This window comes from Tenebrio molitor, chromosome 7 (assembly GCF_963966145.1).
Source record: "Tenebrio molitor chromosome 7, icTenMoli1.1, whole genome shotgun sequence".
NCBI lineage: Eukaryota > Metazoa > Arthropoda > Insecta > Coleoptera > Tenebrionidae > Tenebrio > Tenebrio molitor.
Genome location: NC_091052.1, coordinates 14,037,611 through 14,060,270, shown reverse-complemented (window position 1 = coordinate 14,060,270; position 22,660 = coordinate 14,037,611). Strand labels below are relative to the sequence as shown.

The 22,660-nt window shown below is 39.9% G+C and overlaps 4 protein-coding genes across 9 annotated transcripts in view; 1 reads left to right on the top strand and 3 right to left on the bottom strand.

The window, feature by feature from the left end:
• LOC138135441 (uncharacterized) overlaps nt 1-4,952 on the top strand; it is a 45,971-nt gene extending 41,019 nt beyond the window's left edge. For both annotated transcript variants that reach the window (XM_069054168.1, XM_069054169.1), the window contains 3 exons: nt 268-421; nt 2,759-3,010; nt 3,688-4,952. In XM_069054168.1, coding sequence (XP_068910269.1) covers nt 268-421; nt 2,759-3,010; nt 3,688-3,959 — 678 coding nt within the window. In that variant the 3' untranslated portion in view covers nt 3,960-4,952. The remainder of the gene's footprint in view (nt 1-267; nt 422-2,758; nt 3,011-3,687) is intronic.
• A 795-nt stretch (nt 4,953-5,747) lies between these two features.
• On the bottom strand, nt 5,748-6,571 carry LOC138135446 (protein CutA homolog). Of its 2 annotated transcripts, none has more exons than XM_069054179.1 (2): nt 6,315-6,571; nt 5,748-6,240 (listed from the first exon to the last, which is right to left on the bottom strand). In XM_069054179.1, exon 2 carries the CDS (start codon nt 6,204-6,206, stop codon nt 5,844-5,846), a length of 363 nt encoding a protein of 120 aa, XP_068910280.1. In that variant the 5' UTR covers nt 6,207-6,240; nt 6,315-6,571; the 3' UTR covers nt 5,748-5,843. The 2 variants fall into 2 exon arrangements, with proteins under 2 accessions (XP_068910280.1, XP_068910279.1); XM_069054178.1 differs by having other exon boundaries at nt 6,343-6,552.
• Nucleotides 6,572-7,727: 1,156 nt separating this feature from the next.
• On the bottom strand, nt 7,728-10,159 carry LOC138135440 (uncharacterized). 2 transcript variants are annotated; one of them, XM_069054167.1, is made up of 3 exons: nt 9,822-10,159; nt 9,353-9,617; nt 7,728-9,308 (listed from the first exon to the last, which is right to left on the bottom strand). In XM_069054167.1, the coding sequence occupies exons 1-3, from the start codon at nt 9,874-9,876 to the stop codon at nt 7,778-7,780; spliced, it is 1,851 nt and encodes a 616-aa protein (XP_068910268.1). In that variant the 5' UTR covers nt 9,877-10,159; the 3' UTR covers nt 7,728-7,777. The 2 variants fall into 2 exon arrangements, with proteins under 2 accessions (XP_068910268.1, XP_068910267.1); XM_069054166.1 differs by having other exon boundaries at nt 9,691-10,126.
• A 1,118-nt stretch (nt 10,160-11,277) lies between these two features.
• LOC138135439 (uncharacterized) lies at nt 11,278-22,605 on the bottom strand. 3 transcript variants are annotated; one of them, XM_069054163.1, is made up of 5 exons: nt 22,424-22,605; nt 15,775-15,965; nt 13,291-13,429; nt 12,947-13,238; nt 11,278-12,902 (listed from the first exon to the last, which is right to left on the bottom strand). In XM_069054163.1, the coding sequence occupies exons 2-5, from the start codon at nt 15,808-15,810 to the stop codon at nt 11,363-11,365; spliced, it is 2,007 nt and encodes a 668-aa protein (XP_068910264.1). In that variant the 5' UTR covers nt 15,811-15,965; nt 22,424-22,605; the 3' UTR covers nt 11,278-11,362. The 3 variants fall into 3 exon arrangements, with proteins under 3 accessions (XP_068910264.1, XP_068910265.1, XP_068910266.1); XM_069054164.1 differs by lacking the exon at nt 22,424-22,605 and adding an exon at nt 16,039-16,222; XM_069054165.1 differs by lacking the exons at nt 15,775-15,965; nt 22,424-22,605 and adding an exon at nt 13,487-14,323.
• Between the last annotated feature and the right edge of the window lie 55 nt (nt 22,606-22,660).

Below are 22,660 nucleotides of genomic sequence, written 5' to 3'. Positions count from 1 at the left end.
TGCAAACTCCAATTCCTGCAACTAATTACGGCCGACTGAAAGTTTCATACACTTGCAGAATGGAGTTGGCACGATGAGTATTCTTCGCGGCGTGCTTTATTACAAAACTTCCATTTTAACGTTATTAAAATACTTTTAAAAATGATTAAAAGCCTGGAAGTTTTGGTCGGAGCTGTTGTTCCAACTCGCCACCAAAATCTTCTCCGTTGCAGTTCCAGTTTTCCTGCGATTGAACTGCCGTGAGCTGATTAAAACGTTGCCTTTCAGACTCAGGAAACTCCGTCTAAGTACCCGGGCTACAGTAAAAGCGGACTCGCTGAAAAACCCGAGCTGAGGAGCTCCTTTGATTTAAACCAACTGAGACAAGAAGTGACGAAAAAACGAGAACCGGAAGCGCCGCGCTCTGCAGCCAAGCCCAACGGTGAGTAGCAGGAATTTTTGAATAGCAAATCTGCTGTATCCTGTTGTGCTCGCAAAACATAAAACAACAAAAATACAGTCGATAAATGCACTGTGGGATTTATTACAACGCGATGCATAATTCATAATCTGGTCCGAATCGAAATGGACATGTTTCGGTTGTATCGCTTGCAGCAGGAAAAAAATATTTCAATTAAATTTGTTCGCTCCGACAGTGGGAGTGTGTTGTGATTTAGAAATTTTCGTCCCGGGCCCAGATCGATGTAGCCCTCTAAAAACGCTAACATTATAACTTGTAGTAACACCAAACTACCAAAATTTAACGCTCGCAGTTACGACATCTCAGATTTACGACCAAATAACTGTGTGCCCTGTTAAGCGGCCGTAACATCGCTTAGAATCACTCTAAACCGCGTTTATCGACTCATTTTTTGGTAATTTTGTTTGGGCCGCGAACAATCCTAGTTCCATTGATCTCGTTAATTAATTTTAATGAAAAGGATGAAAAGCGGCGGCTCTGGGTGCGCCGCGCACATCCCCAAACACCAAATAGAGCGAAAATTAATTAATTAAAGTGCATGATTTTACGAGGAAGAGTTAACAATCGAAGAAAAGTGAGATTCGGAGGGCTAATAAGGAGGCGAAAAAATTACGGCGCTTTTAATTAAAAGTTCTCTCCCGAGTGAGATTAACAAGTGCTCTTCAGTCGCACCTCGCGACTGCATCCAGATAGTTGGCGATTCACTAACAAGATTAAAAAATTTAAAAAAGAGTGTGTGCTTAAGACCGCACGACAGAAGTGAAAACTTCTATGATGCTCGTTACTGATTTTCAGTAATATGTATTCTATAAATTATGTATGGATGACAGTACTTGGAGGAACAAGGAGCAAGGCATAAAAATAATTAATATTAATAAACATCACAAATCTGTATTTTTCAATAGAATCTGCAAATACGTCCGCTTTTAGAGGTGCATTCTGGCAAAATTTGTGAGGTTAGGTTTGGATGTTTAAGTTTTATTTTCTTGACGATGATATTGAACACAACACAAGTTTTCATAGCAATGCCTTGTATTATGATAATTTGTCCATTTTCCTCTTCAGTTCTTCACATTTTGCTACACAAATTTTTCCAATAGATGAATTGTTGAAGCCATATAATTGAGAATTACCTGCCTATTAAATCCTACATTCATATGTAAACTTACAATATTTGTCGTGTCTTTATCGTTTATGTGATATAAAACTATACAGGGTATTTCACGAGTGATAATGAGCCTGACGGAATAATAAATTAAACTCACAATACATTTTCAAAAAAAGCCGGACATTTTAATGACAGTAGCCAGCTTTTTTCGGAAATATAGTGTAGGTTGCATTTTAAATTACGTCAGGCTTATTATCACTCGTGAAATATCCTGTATATCTATACAGTTACTAGTTACTCCTCCAGCTCTGCAATGAGGTCAGTCAGGTCACAACACAACGTACAATGAAAATTTAAAATTGACAAGTGACGCACAGTTGATTGTTTTTCGCTCGCTCCGCTAAAAAACTCGACTCCCTTGATTTTAGCTTGCCGTGTCGTGCTGCGAACGATTTTCCGCTTTTAGCTTGTGCTGCGAACGATTTTACCGTGTCGCATGAAACTAATTCACTGCCCGGGAATAAAATGTATGTGGCGCGCCTAAAGAAGTTTTCACTTCAAAAGGTGCTGATCTGTACAGGCACGCCGTGCCGTTATCCTTCAACGGGAATATTTCGTCCTGGAGCTTTATTTTCTCATTCCGCAATGTCCGACCGGCTTTGAATTGAATTACGCCCGTCAGTCCTTCGAACAACATGTTTGAACTTGTTTTTCCTTGAAGCGAAAATATTCGTAAGGGTAAACGGGCACGAATTACCACTTGAGACAATAGTATCATGTCGTAACATTAACATCCAATCGTGTCTCGAGGAAACTCCAGGGAAATTGTAATATTGAACCTGATGTTGAACATAATTGAGTGGAAATTGGGGGAGACCGTAAATTTGTCATTTTCAATTAAACCGCCAAATAACACGGAAAATAACGGGCCGGCAGCTTTTAATTTTCCGCCTCCTGATAATCAAAACTAATAGAACCGACTTGGTGAAGAACGAAACGCGCAAGTGAGATTTCACTGTCGCTCCGTATGATTGATAATGTCGCGTTCAATTTAAAACGGCGAAATATCAGGCATCCGATGTCACCAGTAGGAATGTAATTTGAGCGTGGCACTTGAAAGCGACGAAAATTCACGACGCTCTGTCGACAATATTAAACAGACTGTTTACCCAGTTTTGTGTCGGTTTCAGAATTAAAAGTTGCGTCAGACGACAAGGACGAGGACTACGACGAGCTGCTGGAGAGGCTGAGAGTCGCGGACTTCTTGTACACGGAGTACTCGCTGGAAGAGGTGATCTATCAGTTGGCCAAAGTCATGTTTACACAGTCGCTGACGCGGGGGAGTGCCGAGGCTCAACAGGCCCTCCAGAAGTTCACCAACTTCCTGGAGGTGGAGGCCGAGCAAGGACACATCTCCAGAGCCCTCGAGAAGAAAGTTCTAGGTGAGCCACACCCGACAGGATTCTTTATGTAAATGTAAACACCACCGGAGAGTCCTCGCGCTTTCATTTTTGCCGACGTATTCCTCTGATGTCCTCAATCTAATTACACCCGTCGCCGCCTCCCAAATAAAAATTCTTCAGGCGGCGCTGCATTTGCAAGTCGAAATTGCGCGCCCGTATTGATTTGTACCAATTTGCTGCATCAGTTTTAATTGGCGTAATGTTCGACCCCTGATGGTTATGACACCTGTTACCGCTTCGTTTTTATCGCCGCCTCACAATAAAATCTTTATCGGAGACCAGTTTTAAAATCCTGTAAATACATTGCAAATTTTCGCATGATGTTCGAAACTCGTTAAAACTTGACTCCGGTATCTACAACCCGGAACAAGCACTGCATGAAATAGTTTGATCGGTCCATCAAGTGCGTTACAAGGAAAAATAAAAACTAGCGATAAACTAGTCGATCGAGCCGATTATGTCTTCCCGGACTACTTGTTTTTGCGAGCTCCGGAGAATAGATTCCAATTAATTATAATAGCTGAGGAAGTGGAGTTCAACCCCTGCTATGAACTAAACTTGCTGTCTAGATTCGAAATTAATACGCATAATTGGTGGGAGTTTATTGTGCTCGGCTGAGAGCGTCTATTTCGTTGAGAGGTTATTCTTTGTCTTAGATGTGTTGATCGCTTCGCTGTCGGACACACTCACCGAACATCCGGAACTTCTGTCGGTGGCCCGGGAAAGTTTAGGTCCGACGTCGACTAATGCAGATGGACAACACTTCCTAAGACAAATCCTGGAAATTAGTCCGGACGATAAAGCGGCAATGCGAGCGGCCCTGGCCCCCTACAAAGGACAGAACGAGAGGAATATTCACGAACAAATCAAGGAAATGAAGATTACCAACCACGTTCCTCTGGGTCTCGGCAAATACAAGAATCCATAAATGTGTGTATTTATATATTCATAAAGTGTACCTACATGTTACATATGGTAAATAAAAAAGCGGCGATTTGTCTATGCAATATGGCCACGATTTTATCAACTACGAGTGAGATATTTTTCTTGTTTCGAGTTTCTGGTTTTACAAATGAACGACAAATCAAACTTATTTATTTAAGTGCCACGTTGCATAGACAAGATTTATGGCGTAAAATGTTTTAAAGCTCATACTATGACATAGTACAAGAAATATGTTCTCTAATCCTGTTATTTCTTCTGCACTTTTAAAAATAACTAAGTACAGATGCTAGCTGACTGGTTTCCAAGTACCTACCTAAAACACAAATGCTAAAATAAGTTGGTTAAACAATAAAAAATTTAAACTAACGACAGTTTATTCTTCCAAATAAAGCATATCTTCCGTTCAAATGATAATTTGTGTTAGAGTTATTCGACCATACTAGCATCTTCAAGCTAAAAGTACTTTCTTCAAGACGTAATCACATTTCCACCTCACATGTTTCATGTTTGTCAACGCTCGAGCACATGTCCAGATTTTGTTTAAGTTTTTTACAGTTGGGCAAATCTTTTAATTTTTGAAAGGGGGTGGATATGTGGTGTCCTGCGGCATGTCTATCAGTTCAGTTCCATCTTTATCTATCAAATTATCTTCTATGAGAAAAAGAGCAAAGTCTGGGATATAGTGACTATAATCGTGTGAGTAGTTAAATAGAAGGAAGTTTGTTATAGTTTAGAATTAAGAAGAAAAATCATAATCATTTTCTTTCCAGATGTACCTATAAGGACCAAAAATATTGAAAGTGTATAAACACAGATCAGTTTTTCGCTATTTTTGTCACACATCTGTATGAAAGAAATGGGAAAACAGTGTTTTCCATGAACTGAAATGACTGTAGTTGCTACTACATTGTTTAGAGATTGTACATAAAAGTGAAATTTATGTAAGATATAAGAAATAAAGATATATATACAGTAACTTCTCAAGTTCTTCAGTGCCCTGAGACAAGTTTTGCGGAGTGATCAAAACTTTTACAAAAAAATACGCGCTCTGACAGTGAAGCTTGGCTCATTCCGGTTTATCCTCATACTGGAGTAAAGATATTCCGTCAATTCGTGGGATTATTATCATAAAGAAGAAATTTCAACACAAATTTTAAAAATGTCAATTTTCCGACATGGCGTCCGACCTCTAGCGGTCGGAAGATTAACTACGCACTTTACGCGTTCAAATTCAAATTAGTTGTAGTTGTACAGTTGCGGCCGTTGAAAACTCAGACACTTTGACAACGCCAAACTTTTAGCTTTGTAAATGGTATTGAAAGTGACGTTTCTCAAAATGTCACTCAAACATTATCCACATTAATTTCTCTCGCAATGGCTCTTATAACTCACACCGTCCCTTAGTCAACCACATTTTTGCAAATCAGATAATTGCGGCATTTCAAAAGTTACGCGCTATTCTGACCTAATATGTCAAATACTGACACTGACTTTATAATCCTTGATGAAAATCCTGTTTACGCTAATCAAATTTCGGAATTTATACAGTGTTTAAATCTTTCCTGTCTGAGTTTTCAACGGCCGCAACTGTACGTAAAACCGAGAGAAACATTTTCTTCCTGCGGAATGACCAGTCTTTTCCGATGTACTTACGAGAAGCAACAATATTGAAGGTGTGCAGACACAAGACCTTTTTTCGTTAATTTAGTCACCTGTAAAAACAAGCACAAAAACGTGTAAATCTGCTGAGGTTAAAAACAGTACAAATATGTATTATGTACAGTAATGCTTTTTATTTCTATGAGAATATCATATAACACAAATTTTTGTACAATAAATACGCTTGTTCTTCACTATTAAGAATGCTTTACTTATTTGGAACAATTTCACCAATCCATTTTAGATAGGGCTCATTCCCATTCTCAATAGGAAGGGAAATTACTTCACACACTGAATATGGATGGTTTGACTTGACATATTCAGTCAAAGCATCAACTTTGGTAGTTCTTGTCTTGATCATCATCAAAACTTCAGGATCTTCATTAATCTTATCTTCCCATTCATAAATCGACGTAATTCTCGGAATTATATTGACACAAGCGGCGAGTTTTTGCTTTACCAAGCCGTGAGCAATTTTTTTGGCAACTTCTTCATTCGGAGTTGTGACATAAGCGACTGAATGCGTACCGGCAACGTACGAACTATTCTGCGACGAGATTTCCCCAGACATGTCTTTGGCCAACGCCGAGTACCTTCTGCTAACCCTAAAAATCGAGAAATGTCAGATTTACGCCAACGAAACGGTGAAATTGCGAAAAGTTCTGCGGTTGACCCTAACCTAAAAGACGTCAGTAATCCCAGCTTACCCTAGAATTACCGTCGAAATTAACAGTTTTTCGGCGAAATACATTCGTATGTGAATCAATCTGAAAGAGAAATGTTGCTGTTGTAATTAAAGAAAATTGGCGCTTCAAAGATTGTTTATTGCCGCCGGAGTGGAAGAAATGTCAAAATTAAAAGCACTCTGGTGGCGAGATGGGAACTGAGATGTGTACGCGGTAAAATTCAAATTGTTCCCATCCTGGGTAAAATTTTTCCAAAATTGAATCAGCTGACAGGACACTATATAAAAGATATGTAAATAAATGTGCTACATGCGTAAATACTAACAGGCAATAAAAATGGTGTAAACAAAAAAATGTTTAGGGTTTAATATGTATATTATTGTATAACGTCATCATTCAGAGGTCATCAATGGTAGATAAAAAAAAACAGTGGCGTGGCCAATTACGTAAAATTCTGAATAAGTTTATGAACAATGAAAACAAGTTAGAAATACAAAAAGTTTGTTCATTTCCCAAATAGACAAATCCTTCAAAACGTGATGTTATAATCCTCATAAGTTAATTCCTGTCCTCTTCTTAAGCTTAGTTATAATCACATAACAGTTCTATCGAATTTTAATTGATCTAAGAGCATTTTACAATACCGGTCTTGCTTCAGTATGCTACAATTTTAATGAAAATTTCAATTGAACATTTTTGTGCAAAAGAAAATGTAAACTAACACGTGTTCAATTGAAAAATTCATCAAATTGGCTTTGATCTTCGTCGCTATCTTTGTCTAACAAACTTAATTTACGATGTTATTGTCTTTTAAAAAATAAAGACAAAGCCAACTTGATTAACATTTTAAGTGAACACTTTGTTATAATAACTAGTGATATGCAGGTTTTAGGTAACCATTCCATTTTTTTTTTTGCAACAATTATGATAAAATTTGAACGCACATGTATAAACAGCCAAAGAATCCAAGGTCGAGATTCATTTCAAGTGATATCCTCGACTGATTAACACCATGAAGCTCTGCCTATTATTGCTTGCGGTCACCTCTGTGTTGTTTACCGCTACAGCTTTACCATCTCGCCGTAAGTCGATAAGTTTATCAATAATATGTCGTTAATTAGCCTCGCATTCCTCGGTTTTCCTTCGTACTGAGAAATGGAACAAACAACAGTGACTCATTGTTCCCACAGGTTCGAATCCAATAAAATGCACTCGTCCTAATGAACATTACGAATGTGGAAGCGCTTGTCAGACCAAGTGTACTAATCTTGGAAAAACCTGCTCCATCGTCAACGTCAGATGCAACGACGCCTGTTACTGCAACGAAGGGTACGCCAGGAATGGTCAAGACGAAGACACTTGCATTCCCGTAAGTGAGTGTAAGAAGTAACAATTCAAGCACAAAGTCATGAAAATAATACTGTTTTTTAATTTAAAAAAAAAAACAACAGTAAAATCAATTATTAAACAAGATATCTACAGTTTTTTTTATCTTAGTGTAAAACCCATCACAGTGGCAGTATTTTCTTAAAATCGGATCGGTGACGCAAGCGCTGGTATTCCCATATCTGTCAACTCTGCTAATTATACCTTGCAGAGTAAACAACGGTATGAAGTTCTGGTAGGAGATGCTAACGGTAGCCTCAAACACCGCTTTGGGAAACGTCTCAAACACTATTAGCAAATAATTGACAGATTCATGTTTCTTGTTGTAAAAAGTCTCAGTTATCCCTGAAGATATGATGTGCTTCAAATCGTAAGTGGCACACATCCTAGGCCCATCAAAAAAAGAGTTAACGGTGCTGCGTAACTTGTCAAGTGCGAAATACGTCGCCTTCTTCACGATCCTCGAGTTGGGATCGATGTAGAAGTGTCCCATGCAAGTGCACAAGTGTTGCGAGATGGCCGCATCGTCGCAGGATCTATCCTCGTCGATCCTTTGAAAGAGCGACTTACACTTGGGACACGCCAAGCTCGGTTGTATCTTGTAAGAGTTGTCCGACCGGTAGAGAATGTCTTGTAGAGTCATGTAGAGATCGTACGGTGTGGTCAGTCTCTCAGAGTTCAGCTTCAGATTGTTGTAACTCTCTGGATATCTGTTGCGGAAAGATTTGGGAACCCAGATGTAGATAAAAGGAAGTCTCTCTTCCAACCAGCCGCTGTAGGTGTACCGAATCTTGCCAAATCTGAATCCGTGGTCGCTGAAGAAAACGATGATCGTATTGTCCGAAGCTCTGCTGGTCATGACGTCCTCGAGAAAGTCCTCGAAGACGTCGTCCATCCCCGACGCGGTGTTGATGTTGTTGTGACTGAAAGTGTTCATCCAGAAGAGACCGAATTTGAGCTTGTCGACGAACACTTCGCAGAAATCTTTGATCAGGCCGAGGATGCGTTCGCCTGAAGTTTCGGGACCGGTGCAGTAAGAAGCCAAGTATTGCGTAACCACCGTCAAGGTTTCAGCCGCGAGGAAGTAGGGTCTGAAGTAGAAATCTGTGGGAGTATTGTTGAAACCCTTCATCAAGTAACTGAATGTATTCAGCTGGCTCTCGTCCTCAGCGTACGACGTTACATAATCGAACTGTCTGAACCGGTTCCAGATGATGTCGCAGCTGTCCAAAAAGTTTTTCTCCGGGTTACAGATGGTGTGGACCTGGGACAAGTTCATCCCGCTCAAAATCGCCATCAAGTTGGGGAAAGTGTTGTCGTCGATTTTGTTGTAGCCGCGCAGGTTCACCCAGTTGTTCTTCTCGAGGAAGCGGTAGGTTTTTGGCATCGTCCGCATCAGATTCAACTGGGACATGGTGTCGATGCCTATTAATAGAACGCTGTAATCCTTGTCGGCCTCCCGTTTTATTTTGGTTTCTTCATTTTCTCGCACGATGCCGTGAACGTTGGAGTACACCTCGCCGTATTCGGTCCCGCAGGTGACTTTGATCAAGTCGGAGGTCACTTCGGTGCTGTCTTCGAAGAATTCGCATTCTGAAAAACTGGAGAACGTTGCACTCATCTTAATTCGACCAATTGTACTTACCTTATGGTGTCATCGGCGTCGCTCCCTTTCCCTCTGGTCACGTTGGAGTAACAGCAAGACACAGGGTAGGCGCTGTAAGCGTCGATCACAGAGTAGTTGATTTTCAAAAAAATATAATCGTCGACTCTGTCGACGTAGGTTAGCAGATCTAAATTCCTGCAGTGGACGTAGTCTTGTTTCTTGTAGTAGGGCCAGACGTCGCTGTTAAGCGGGTCGATGTCGGGGATTCTGCAGTTCTTCGTGTCCACCAAATACTTTGTCAAATCTGAAAACCACCACAACAGATGTTGACATATCGAGATGTTCAGCCCCCATCTTGGGTGTCGAAGCGGACCTACCTGTATAAGCAGATTCAGCTCCATCTACTTTCTTGAAAAGGATAATTCCGTTCTCATCTTTTATGTAGTTATCGTAATAACCAAACAAAATCATAATATTTGGTATGACGCATATTAGTAAATATTTGTACCTGGAGAGAAAATGCGGTTCCATTTAATGTTGTAAAAAAATTTCGAATAGCACATTTATTGTTAGGCCTTAAATTGAGAAATTACTTCAAAGTTGATTTCACCAGCCCATTAATATCACAAGTGCGGTGGCGAAACGCAAGTTCTACTAAAAAAATGTGTAATAATCAAAAAACTTTGAAATCGATAACAGATATCTTATCAGTTGTCATTAGCTCGCGCCTGCGCTAATTATGGACTGAGAGCAACTTGTCAGGACAATTGTGAATCCCTAAGCAAGTCACTTAAGTCTTGACAGATTAAGAAAGCCGTATTGCTCAAAAATGATTGGCACAAATTTTATACTTCTGAATTAAACCGATATTGACGTGTTGAATCACTAACAGTAGTTGAATACAACGTTTTTTTTATTTGACGAGCCCCTTAAAGGCTCCAAATCGATAAAATCTTTAAAATTAGTTTGACGTTTCGTTTTGATAACTTGTGACATTTATCAAAATCCGTGCGAATAGGAGAAAATTCTCAAATTCTGATAGTATCGAACAAAAAACAATACTCCTATTATCTATTTCATTAGTCATATATTGGTATTTTTACAACAGCAGTACTTCAGAACATGATATAACCAGTAACTGGAATTTGTATTACGTTTTTTCATCTTAATAGAGAGATAGTGCATTCAACCTTTATATAATAGGTTAATAAATGCATGCGCTATGAAATAACGCTACGCTTTAACGGCATAGGGCCGGTTCACCAACGTGAGTTAAATTTAACTACAGATTAAAATATACGAAAACATTGTTACCAAAGGTAACCAAAGTAACGAAGCATTTTAACCTACAGTTAACTTTAACTGGCGTTGATGCAACCGGCCCATAGTGATTTAAAGTTACTGCAATTTATCAAGGAGTTAACGTTATTAAAATGCAAAGTTGACAGGTAGTGTTAAAAATGAACGAAATGTTAGAAACTGCAATTTTAGGTGGTGGAATTGACGATGATATTGAAGAATCAGTTCATCACTTTATTTCTTACTTATTTCGATCAAATCGCACTCGAACTTTTTTGAATTGTCAAACTGTTGACATATGAGAAATGTCAAAAATAACGTTAACGTCTTGCGGTATGGGTACGTTCGCAATTTACGTAAAGCGCAATCGTTATTACCGTCTACGCGCTAAAAATTGATGCTTAGATGTCAAAATAACGTCTTTCTAAATACTGCTAACCGTTATATCAACATATCTTGACATATTCCACGTACAGTTATTTAAAAGAACAATCAAGTTGAAAATTATGTCAAAGTTTACAGATTAGTGCGCACCTGTACTTTTATTTTTTCTTTCTTTTTATTTACTGATATAAGTGATATATATTGTATTCGCTCGATATTATAATATAGATAGTATTTTTTATCTCGTCGTAGGATAAGTTTTGGGAGATTTAAAAAGCGAGTTTGTTAAAATATAAAACAAATTTATTAACCGTTTAAAATATAATTTTTTATTCCTTTTGTATAATAAAGTCAACAAATATAAAATTAAACACAATTTAAAAAATTACATATGGCACTTGTAATAGAAGTGAAGAGCCCATCACAGTAGCAATATTTTTTCAAAGAATTTTGAATACATTTGCTATTGTCACGATACCTATTTGTACGACTAATATCACCTAACAAACGAAAACTAGGCAACTTGTGATGCTGCACCGCAACTTCCACAGTTGCTTCAAACATTGCCGGCGGTCTGGTCTCCAGCATGATGAGAAAGAAGTTGACGGTGTGGTTGAGTTCGTTTAAGTAACTCTCCGACATTCCCGAAGACACTATCTTCTTCAGGTAGTAATAAGCGCACTTGTGTCCCTCTTCGTCAGCCTTGACAAGCGCGTTTATCTGCGAAACAATGAACTCCGCCGAATCCACAACAATCTTCTTGGCGGGGTTGACGTAAGAGTGACCGGAACACATACACCAGTGCTGTTCGATGGCGCAGTCTTTGCAGGTCCGAGCTTCGTCGATTTCTTTGAACAAAGAATGACATTTAGGACATGCGAGACTCGGCCGGACCGAGTAGGTCTGGTTGGCGGAGAGTAAAACGTCTTGCAGAGTCATGTGGACGTCGAAAGGGTTCGAAAGTCTTTTGGTGTTTGTTAGGAAATTGTTGAATTCAGCGGGGTGGCGCTCCTTGAATCTCTTCGGTAAATGGATGTAGATGTAGGGCAGGCGTTCTTCAAGCCATCCGGTGTGAGTGTAGCGGATTTCCCCGAATCTGAATCCGTGGTCGCTGAAGAATACAAAAATGGTGTTGTTCAGATGGTCGTAGATTCCTCTCAAAAACTGTTCGACTTTTGCATCCATCGAGGACGGCAGATTCAAGTTGTCGTGACTGAACGTGTTCATCCAGAAGAGTCCGAATTTTGGATGGTGCGGAAAGGTGACCGCGAAGTCCTTGGCGAGATTCATGATCCTCTCTCCGCTACTCTCCGGTCCTGAACAAGTGTGCATCCCGAATTTCTTGATGGAAGGCAATTGTTCAGTCGCTATCACGTACGGTCTCATGTAGAAATCTGTTGGAGGACTGGCGAATCCTTTGCGGTTGTAGTTGAAAGTCCCTATGCTCGATTCGTCTTCCGCGTACGCCGTTATGTATCCTAAATCACTAAATTTATCCCATATCATATCACAGTTATTCATCTTATTCTTTTTGGGGTCACAGTGTTCGTAGACTTGGGTCCAAGTCTTACCAGTCAATATCGCCATTAAATTAGGAAATGTATTGTCGCCGATCTTGGTGTACCCTTTCAGATCGTAAAAGTCTCGTCCCCGCAAGAACTCGTACGTTTTTGGCATCGTGCGGACCAGATTCATCTTGGAAATGCTGTCGATTCCCACAAATAAAACACCGAAAGGGGTCGTTTCTGAGGTCCAGTTGCGTTTCATCTTGCTTTCGGGGACATGTCGGGAGCTGATGGCCGCGTGCACGTTCGAGTAGACCACACCGAGTGAGGTTTTGCACTTGACCATCACCACCAAATCCGTTATGTTCACGCTGCTCTCGAACGGAACACATTCTGAAAAGCTGCAAAGAATCAAGTTTTGCTAAGCTGTCACACCACGTCTCACCTCACTTCATCGTCGGATTTGTTGGCGTGGACGATTCTCGTCACGGACGAGTGGCAACAAGAAATTTTGAAGAGGCTGTAAGTACCGAGAAGACTCCGATTCACGTGCAACGTCGATACCGAGTCTGTCGTCTCGACGTACGTCAAAAGCGGCTTCTTGGAACATGTGACGTACTCCTCCCGATGGAAAAACTTCTTTACGTCTTCGTTGAACGGATCGTCGTTGGGTATCCGACATTTTGACGTGTGGATCAGGTATTTGGGTGGACCACTTAAACTCTTGGATTTGGAATCTACAAAGGCGACACCGTCAACGTGTGCATTTCCATCATGAAGGTTAATTACAATTTAGATTCACTACAATTTCTTCTTCTAAGTTGTGAATATTGAATTGGGTATAATAGAAAAAGATTATTACGAAAGTTAGGACCATACACGTAATCAGGCATTTTCGCAAGTTTCCACTCGTTTTGACGGGCCAATCCTGCAAAAAAAATAAAATAGATTGACACAAACACGACTGCAACAGTGGGTTAAGTACTCTGAATTTCCACCGACTCATCTTCCAACTAATTTATTCAAGTTTGTGTCGATTTCTCTTAACGCTGCCGATAAAACCATTTCTCAGAACTATAACAATCACTAGAACGTCCCGGGGTTCAATGACTAGATATTTGCACCGAAATTAAAAGACATGTGTGCGGAGCTGTGCTCCTTCGAGAAATGAAAAATCCAACACGCCGAAACTCGATGAGAAAAATTGATCCGACGAAGGTTAAAATAATAGTCGCCGATCTAAATTTAACTCGACGCTACTGCAATGTTTTATATAACCTACGTGTTAAAAAGATTTCTTTTTATGCTTCATTTCAAGTCGTGTGGTTAAATTAAGAAAACCAATTCCAAATGTTATTGAAATAAACAATTTTTCTCTCGTTTTTCCATCTAAATTTGTATTGAGACGTCGACAACAGGCTTAAATAATTCCACTAAAATTATGTTGCGACGAACCCGCTTGTTAGCGGTTGGTAATTCAAAACTACCGATATAACAGCCATCAAAACAATCTACATTAACTCAATTACTTCGACGTCTGTCGCTCTTAATTTCCCTCAAACGTTGTGTTCGATCGGTTGCCTATTTTTAACACATTTGCGTCATCTGAATAAAAAATTATTAATTAACGCCAGACCAGCCAAAAAATGCCTAAAATGGGATTTGCGTGCGGCCACAACACGTGCCATGACCCAATTACTGCACTGTGCAGGTGTGGCGCTTGTAATGTAGACCGGAAGGACGTCTCCCAAGTGACTTAACTCAATTGACTTAAGTGGATCAACGACTTTGCGTCCTTTCGCGTCTCGTCGACGAGCGGTATCGAAACAAATTAAAGCTTCCACCATACGGTACTACGAGTTCCTCAAATGTTGGTTGAACCTACACACGACCTCCAATCGTTGTTATAAAAACGTGGCAGTGAAATTTAAATTGAAGGTCTGTAATAATGGACTCTGGTCATTTTGGTATTTTACGTCGCATCAACAAAGTACTCCAGTACTGTAGTTGATGTAATTGTGGCAATTCAATAGGACAAATAAGGTGGAGGACTGGGCACTCAATCAATTCAAGCAGTAGGTTAAACGTTATCAGGTACCTACTGATTTTTTTTGTCGATGATGGTGTCAGTAAATTTGCCGGAAATATAATCTAATCAAATGGCACGTAATAACTACGATAATGTTTACTTCATTATTTTTTGTAATGAGGCTGTTTATCGAGAAGTGCATTTAACTCAAGATGAGACAATTTTAGGCGAGAGGAACCGGTTTTACTTCGCATACTCTGCAGTATGGAGTTGCGCTCAAGCATACCCAAAAGTCAATTATGGATTAATGGATTTTATCTCTTCAGCATTGCGTGTCAAAGCAAAGCTCTTGAAGCGAACCCGCGTGTTAAAAATGATGGTTCTACGAGTGAAACCTCATAGACAAATTATTCCAATTTTATCAATTGAAATATTTTAACATTTCCAAAAGCAGGCAACACGAATAAAAACTCTGGATTGGCAAACAAAAGAACCACATTTACATTTATAATTTATGACCAAACCTTAATCCCATTTTTAGAACCAACAGACATTGACCAACCTTGAAGACTTCCTCGCTTGATTCCGTAAGTTAAAATCAAGAGTGTAATTTCAAAATTTTAACACATGATGTGTAATGCTCAAGTTGGTGGCTTTGAAGGCTTCAGATTTGCATTGCATATAAATTCTTTGTATGACCTCGTCGGTTTTGTTCGTGTATTATCAAAAATACCGAAAACAAATCACTGACGCTATAATTCCGCAAACATGCATTATCTTGGTAGCTAAGTAAATGACTTGAGTAAATCACGCTTGGGAAACGGGTAAATATTGGTGTAGGAAATTTTGTGTTAAAAGGAAAGTGCGGCAACACTTCCACCCTTGCGAATACAGTCGCGAGCCACCCCTGTCGGCGATTATCCGGGGGATAAGGCGAGGGCTGTCACGAATGTCAAGGGTGAACGTACAGCTCGCACGAACTGCCGCAAAAGAGAAACAAGGGGTGCAGCTGACGTCATAATGTAAGCAAAGATTCGCCAGTAACCGCATTGTTGCCACGCGGGTCGATACTTAAGACGTGTTACTTAGGTGGGTCTCCCACCTTGTCGACACCCGGGTAAGTACCGGCGCCCCTGATCCTGTTGGGATTTTTCCGCAGGTTTGTTCGCATTCCTGCTGAGCGCTCCTGCACCGGAACGAACCGCTTCTTTCGCCTAACACTACCGGAAAGCAATCATACTCACGAGCAGGGTTGGGTGGTGTTTGAGAGTAGCTCCCATTTTCGCCCAGAACACATTTCTACCGGGCGATCATCGTCGTGTGCCGCACAAGCGTTGGTGTCTATTTTGGCTGAAGGCACTTTGTCTCGTTCGGATGTCTGTGCTGTTCTAACCTAGAGCCAGTTACACCAACTCCCCCCGACTGACGCCAACCGCTGAAAGAGGCGGGAGAATACATATCGATCAACTCTACGCTCAACAATTCCGATGGACCATTCGAGGACTCACCCGAGCGGGGTCATTACGGGGGCCACTGTCATCGCAGGTTTATTGTCCGCGATCGGGGTTATTCGTGGGCAAGATTGTGGCGGCGTCGTGAGGCCCCTTTAATCACGACGCCCCCCAGGGAGATAACACCGGAGGACACTCGACCCGCACGACGTCTTAATATAGACTCATTCGGGTTTTAATCGATAGCGCGATTCAAAACGCACTTTGTTCTTAGACTTGTCGCAGAAATTGTGCCAAATATGGCGAAAGGATAAGGTTTTGCATCGATCTTCTGTCACTTTTCACGTACCAGGGCGCAAAATTGCACCGATGTGGGGTGGTGCCAAAGGCAGTAAGGGTCGCGCAAAAGCGAACATTTTGTCAAATTATTTCCAAAGAAAAAAGAAGTTTGCGTCAATGTATTAAGTTATTTTTAAAAAAGTCAATTTTATTATATTTTTTAAAATTGAAATTCAAGGACTTTTTTGTTGGAGTTTGGCAATTTTACCCTTTGGTGTTGCCATGTGTTGTATTACATAGTAGGCATATAATAACAAACAATTGTACTTTTGAGTTGTCATAATAAAGAATTTCGTGTTCGCTGATCCTGTATTGCTGATTCATTGAAACTCTCACAGGTTATGGGCCCAGTACAAACAGGTTCACGATTAATTGAAATTTGAAGACTGCTATCGCGCAAAATCTAACGCAATTTAGTGGAAATGAGTTTCACAAATTCGACAAGATTTGAAATGTTAAATAAAAGCAATTATGATACATGGAAGATCCAGGTAGAAGCCCTTCTTATCAAGAATGATACTTGGTCGTATGTATCCGGCGAAAAGCCTAAACCCGAAATTACCGGTGAAGGTGAAGCTCGTGCTGTCACGGAAGAGGAGCAAAAGAAATGGATCGCCGCCGATCGCAAGGCAAAATCAGACTTAATCCTCGCCATGAACGCATCGGAACTTAGGCAGATTCGCAGTTGTGAGACTTCGCGGGAGATATGGATGAAACTAGAATCCATATATGAATCCAAAGGACCGGCACGCAAGGCAACGTTATTAAAGCAATTGATACAACACAAGATGCGCGAAGATGACGACGTTCGTGAACACGTAGCCAGATTTATGGACACAGTCGATAAATTACAAGGAATGAACATCGAGATAAATGGTGATCTGTTGTCCATCATGTTGCTATATAGTTTACCTAGTAGTTTTGAGAATTTTCGATGCGCTATCGAGTCCAGAGATAGCTTACCTAACGTGGAAAATCTAAAGGTGAAGATTGTCGAGGAGAATGACGCACGGAATCAGAAACTTGACGGAAGTTCAACCGGCGGTGTCATGTTCTCCAAACACTTCTCAAGGGATTTGAACACATCAAAAGACAACTACAAGAAACAAGACGAAAAATCTTCGAAGCCCAAAATTACCTACAAGTGTAATTACTGCGGTAAACGTGGTCACAAGGCTGCTGATTGCTTCAAAAAGAAGAGAGAAGAAAACCAAAAGGCTGGACTTGTTCATGAAGCTTATTTTTCGGGGAAAACTAACAATAAATGGTGTTTGGACAGCGGATGTACATCACACATTTGCAACGACAAGGAGTTGTTCATCAATTCAGAAAAAGCTCAATGCCAGCTGAAATTGGCAAGTAACGCAACAACTCAGGCAATTGCGAAAGGAAGCGTGAACATACTAACCTCCGTCGGAAATCAAGCAAAGAAGATTGAATTGAAAAATACTCTGTATGCTCCTGATTTCAGAACAAATTTGTTGTCAATTGCGAAGATCGTGGACAAGAATCGTGAAGTTCTTTTTACGAAGAATCGGGCATTCATCCAAGATCGTCGTGGACGTGTCAAGATGATAGCAGATCGAGATGGAGACCTATTCTATCTTCGAGAAAACCACCAAGAAGCGTGTGCTACATCTGTCACTATGACATGTGACATTTTTAGCAATTGGCATCGACGTTTTGGTCATTTAAATTTCAAAGATTTGGAAGTAATGATGAAGGAAAATCTCGTTACTGGTGCGAAATTAAAAGGCGCTGTGAGTACCAATAACCCATGCAAAATTTGTATCGCTGGCAAGTTTGCTACCGCCCCGTTTCCAAGACGCCCTAATCGATCCTCAAACTTGCTGGACATCGTACATACAGATGTATGCGGGCCTATGAGAATTGAGTCTAAGGGTGGTGCTCGTTATTTTGTTACTTTTACAGACGATTACAGTCGCTGGACTCAAACGTATCTGATTCGGAAGAAATCCGAAGTAGCATCAAAATTCAGAGAGTACAAGAACTTTGTGGAAACACAATTGGAAAGAAAAATCAAAGCAGTTCAATCAGATAATGGAAAAGAATATTGCAACAAGGAAATGGACAAGTTTTTCCGAGACTTTGGTATTCAACGTCGTTTGACTACGGTCTACAGTCCTCAACAGAACGGTTTGGCAGAACGGAAGAATAGAACGCTGGTAGAAGCTGCCAGATGTATGTTATTAGAATCTGGTCTTCCTGCATCATTTTGGGGAGAAGCCATAATGACAGCAAATCACGTTCGAAACAGATGCATCTCCAAAAGTATTGACGGAGATATTCCCTATGAACGTTGGACTGGGAAGTCTCCAGATGTTAGTCATCTACAAATATTTGGTTGCAAAGCTTATGTTTTGGATAAATCAACTAATCGAGGGAAGTTTGACTCGAAAACTGTTGAAGGAATATTTGTCGGTTATTCAGATTATCCAAAAGGGTATCGAGTGTGGATACCGTCAGAGCAAAAAATTAGAATTTCGAGAGATGTCAAATTCTTCGAAGAATTCGAAAGCAATGAGTACGAAGATATAATCTCAAGTGAAACTTTAAATGGAAGGTTTAAGCTCTCCGATCTATTGGACAATACGGATCCTAACGGAAGAGTTGATATTGACATTTGTGGGGGGGGAAACAGTCTAGAAGAGACGAAGGCTCCAACTGTCAATATGCAAGAAATTCCATTGATGCAAGAAGATTTCGAAGAAGACGAAATCACAGGTGAGATAGTCACTCCAGACGAAGAGATCGAGAAAATGGATGACGCAATCAAAACCAAGAGGGGTCCGGGAAGACCTCGCAAGATTTTAACTGGAAAAGTTGGAAGACCGAAGAAACAGTATCACATGATCTACAATCAAAATCTTCCTGTTGTAGTCGACAGATCGAACACTGAATCAACTTCGGGAGAAGATCTGCGATACGAAGAGATAGATTTTGTCATGGCAGCATCTGAAATTCCTTTTTCAGAAGCTATCCACGGTGCAGATAAGGACGAATGGAAGGATGCCATCCTATCTGAGATTAAGAGTCTAGTCATCAACGACACATGGGATGTCGTCGACAAGCCAGATCACGCCAAAGTAGTGGGTTGCAGGACAGTTCTCCGCAACAAGTATGCAGCTGATGGAACCTTAGACCGACGTAAGGCGAGAGTAGTGGCTAAGGGATTTACTCAGAGACCCGGGATTGACTTCCATGACACGTTTGCGCCAGTTGCTCGTTTAAGCTCATTGAGGTTGTTGGTGGCCCTAGCAGCTAAATACAATTTGAAAATATCGCAGCTAGATGTAACAAGCGCATATTTAAACGGCAAAATAGACACGGAAGTTTTTATGGAAAAACCCGCATTGCTCCAAGAAATGCTCCAACGAATCATCAATGAAGAAGAAGATGATCATACACTTGTAAAAAAAGCTAGAGTTATGTTGAGAGATCTTCAAGGTGAAAATAAAATCTGCAGACTTCGTAAGGCTCTGTACGGGTTGCGACAGGCAGGTCGACAATGGAACTACGAAATAGATAAAACGATGAAAAGAGCAGGACTTGTTCCAACAAATGCAGATCCGTGTGTATACGTTGACAAAAACACGAGAACATTTGTTTTGATCTATGTGGACGATATATTAATTATCTCCGGAAATCAGGAAAGAGAAAGGCAAATCAAAGACGTTCTTTCCAAAACTTTTCGTATCAAAGATTTTGGTTTAGCAAAATACTGTTTGGGCATTCAAATAGAGCAAAATGAAAATGAAATATGCCTGTCTCAAGCAGGATATATCCGGGAAATCTTGAAGAGATATCGCATGGAAGATTGTAAGCCCGTTTTGACACCGCTTGCAGTTGGATCTAAACTTTCTGAACTTCATTCTGAAGATGACAACGAAGATACAAATTTTCCTTTTAGAGAGCTAATAGGAGCGCTTATGTATGTTGCAGTGGGGATTCGTCCAGATGTATCACATGCTGTGAGCGTCCTGAGTCAATTCAGCAATTGTTACCGCAAGAAACATTGCACAGCGGCTAAGAGAGTTCTTAGATATCTGAAAGGAACCATCGACAAGAAACTCATCTACAGGAAGAATCAGGATAATTTAACCTGCTACGTAGACGCAGACTGGGCGAACTGCGAGATTGACAGAAGATCTTACACGGGATCAACTTTCATACTCTCCGGCGCTGCTTTCTCCTGGGAATCCAGAAAGCAACGAACCGTCGCATTATCGTCTACCGAAGCCGAATATATGGCACTCAGTGATGCATCCAAGGAAGCAGTTTTTCTAATTGGTTACCTCAAGGAATTGGGATTTCAATCACTAGCAAACGTTGTGGTTTTTAACGATAATCAAGGTGCTGGAAAATTAACCGAAAATTCCGTCTATCATGCAAGATCGAAACATATTGATGTTAGATACCGTTTTATTCGCGACGCAGTGAAGAAACATCCCATCAAGATCCTATACCTACCGACCGAGAAAATGATAGCGGATGTACTAACGAAAGCCTTACCCAAAGAAAATCATGACAGATGTATTCTTGGATTGGGACTTCAATCCGACAACACCTCAGTTGTAACTTGAGGGGGGGTGTTGGAGTTTGGCAATTTTACCCTTTGGTGTTGCCATGTGTTGTATTACATAGTAGGCATATAATAACAAACAATTGTACTTTTGAGTTGTCATAATAAAGAATTTCGTGTTCGCTGATCCTGTATTGCTGATTCATTGAAACTCTCACATTTTTTTTTAAGTTTGCAATTGAAATTTTACTTAACTCGGACTGAGCATTTGGAGGTAATTATTTAAGACTGTCATCCTTGTCACATTGTATTTTTTAATTTAATTTTAATTCCCTCCTGGTAAACTTATCTCTATCTGAGAAAGAATTGTGCCTAACGAAAAGTAATAGTAGTTTATTTAACGAGTTCGTGTGTAAATTGGCCTTTTTTGGTATGAGTGGGCTAGTTTAAAACGCGTTATAAAGGCCCACGAGTGCCAAAAAAGCCCAATTTACACAAAACGAGTTGAATACGTTTTTTTGTTCAACGAGCCCCTCAAAGGCTCCAAAATGCTTAAAATCTGTAAAATTAGCTTGACGTTTCATTTTGACAAGTTGTGACATTTATCAAAATCCGTGCACACAGGAGAAAATTCTCAAATTCTGACAGTGTCGAACAAAAAAAAATATTTAACTTTGGGAACTACATTCCAAAATTATAAAATCAGGTTTACTAATTAAAGGGCTTACTGCTATACAGAACTATTTACCGTAGAGTTCCCGCGGAAATTTTATATTATGCAACACAAAATACCAAAAGCTCAAATTGCTAGACACCATGTTTAACGTTTTACAAATAAGGAATCAAAATAGTTTCGTTTAAAAATCAAAATGGCATTGATTATAAATTATAATAAATTTAAACTGTATTTTGTGTTGCATAACATTAAATTTTCGTGAGAACTCTATGACGGTAATAATCCTGTATAATAATAAGCCATGGTAGTCAATTTAGCTCATAACACATTAAGCAATATGATCGTGATATATTTTTTTCTTGGTAACCACGTCTCACATAGAAATAAGGAGACAAACCAGCAATAAATAATTTGCCTTAATTTCCGATTTCAGTTAATTTTAAGATGATCAAAATGTCATTTTGTAAATTATCATTACGTAATCATCCCTTCAATCTCTTTTTACTCGCTGAACAATTCTTTTTATCACTCTTGCAGTGAAAACGAATTTATTTAAAAAAGTGTTATCTCATTATTCAGGAAATAAAATGTCTGATTAACCCTATTAGTGATTTGAACCATGTCATCAGCATAATCACTCCACGTATGGAACTATGCAGGAAAAATCTTTCAAACGTATCGAACGAGAAGTTCAGGGCGATATTATCGAGATCATTTTATGGCGTCGGGAAGGCGCCTGGGAGAAGACATGCAGGCACCTCTATCACCCTGGCTAAGGCTTCAAGGACAGGTTTCGATCAATTTTTATGGTTTGGAACTGGGTTTAGTATGGTTATTTCGGTTCTGTGGAAACTATGAACCGATTAAAAATATGATAAACTTACCTATCATTTTTTCCACGAGAGATCGCCTCGATTGTTCCTCATTGAAGGACGGACGACGTGTAGCTTTTTAAAATATTAAACAAAGAAAGCGTGGGTGACAGTTATGGAATCAATAATCAATTGAATTGATGAAACATGCGTGCGGTGTTTCATAGCAAATGTAGCACAGAGGAAGATAATCACTTACTTTTTCCCGTTGATTCCAATAATTACAGCTCGTAACAGAATAGTTGTAGT

Coding starts and splice junctions, on each gene's coding strand:
- LOC138135446 (XM_069054178.1), bottom strand. CDS start 6,386: ATGTATTTCGCCGAAAAACTGTTAATTTCGACGGTAATTCTAGG. Junction 6,241..6,342: donor ATTTCGACGGTAATTCTAGG/GTAAGCTGGGAT, acceptor CTCGATTTTTAG/GGTTAGCAGAAGGTACTCGG.
- LOC138135440 (XM_069054166.1), bottom strand. CDS start 9,844: ATGGAACCGCATTTTCTCTCCAGGTACAAATATTTACTAATATGCGTC. Junction 9,618..9,690: donor AGCTGAATCTGCTTATACAG/GTAGGTCCGCTT, acceptor GGTGGTTTTCAG/ATTTGACAAAGTATTTGGTG. Junction 9,309..9,352: donor GACGCCGATGACACCATAAG/GTAAGTACAATT, acceptor AACGTTCTCCAG/TTTTTCAGAATGCGAATTCT.
- LOC138135439 (XM_069054163.1), bottom strand. CDS start 15,810: ATGGGAGCTACTCTCAAACACCACCCAACCCTGCTC. Junction 13,430..15,774: donor AACACCACCCAACCCTGCTC/GTGAGTATGATT, acceptor TTTTTTTTGCAG/GATTGGCCCGTCAAAACGAG. Junction 13,239..13,290: donor AATTGTAGTGAATCTAAATT/GTAATTAACCTT, acceptor TCGCCTTTGTAG/ATTCCAAATCCAAGAGTTTA.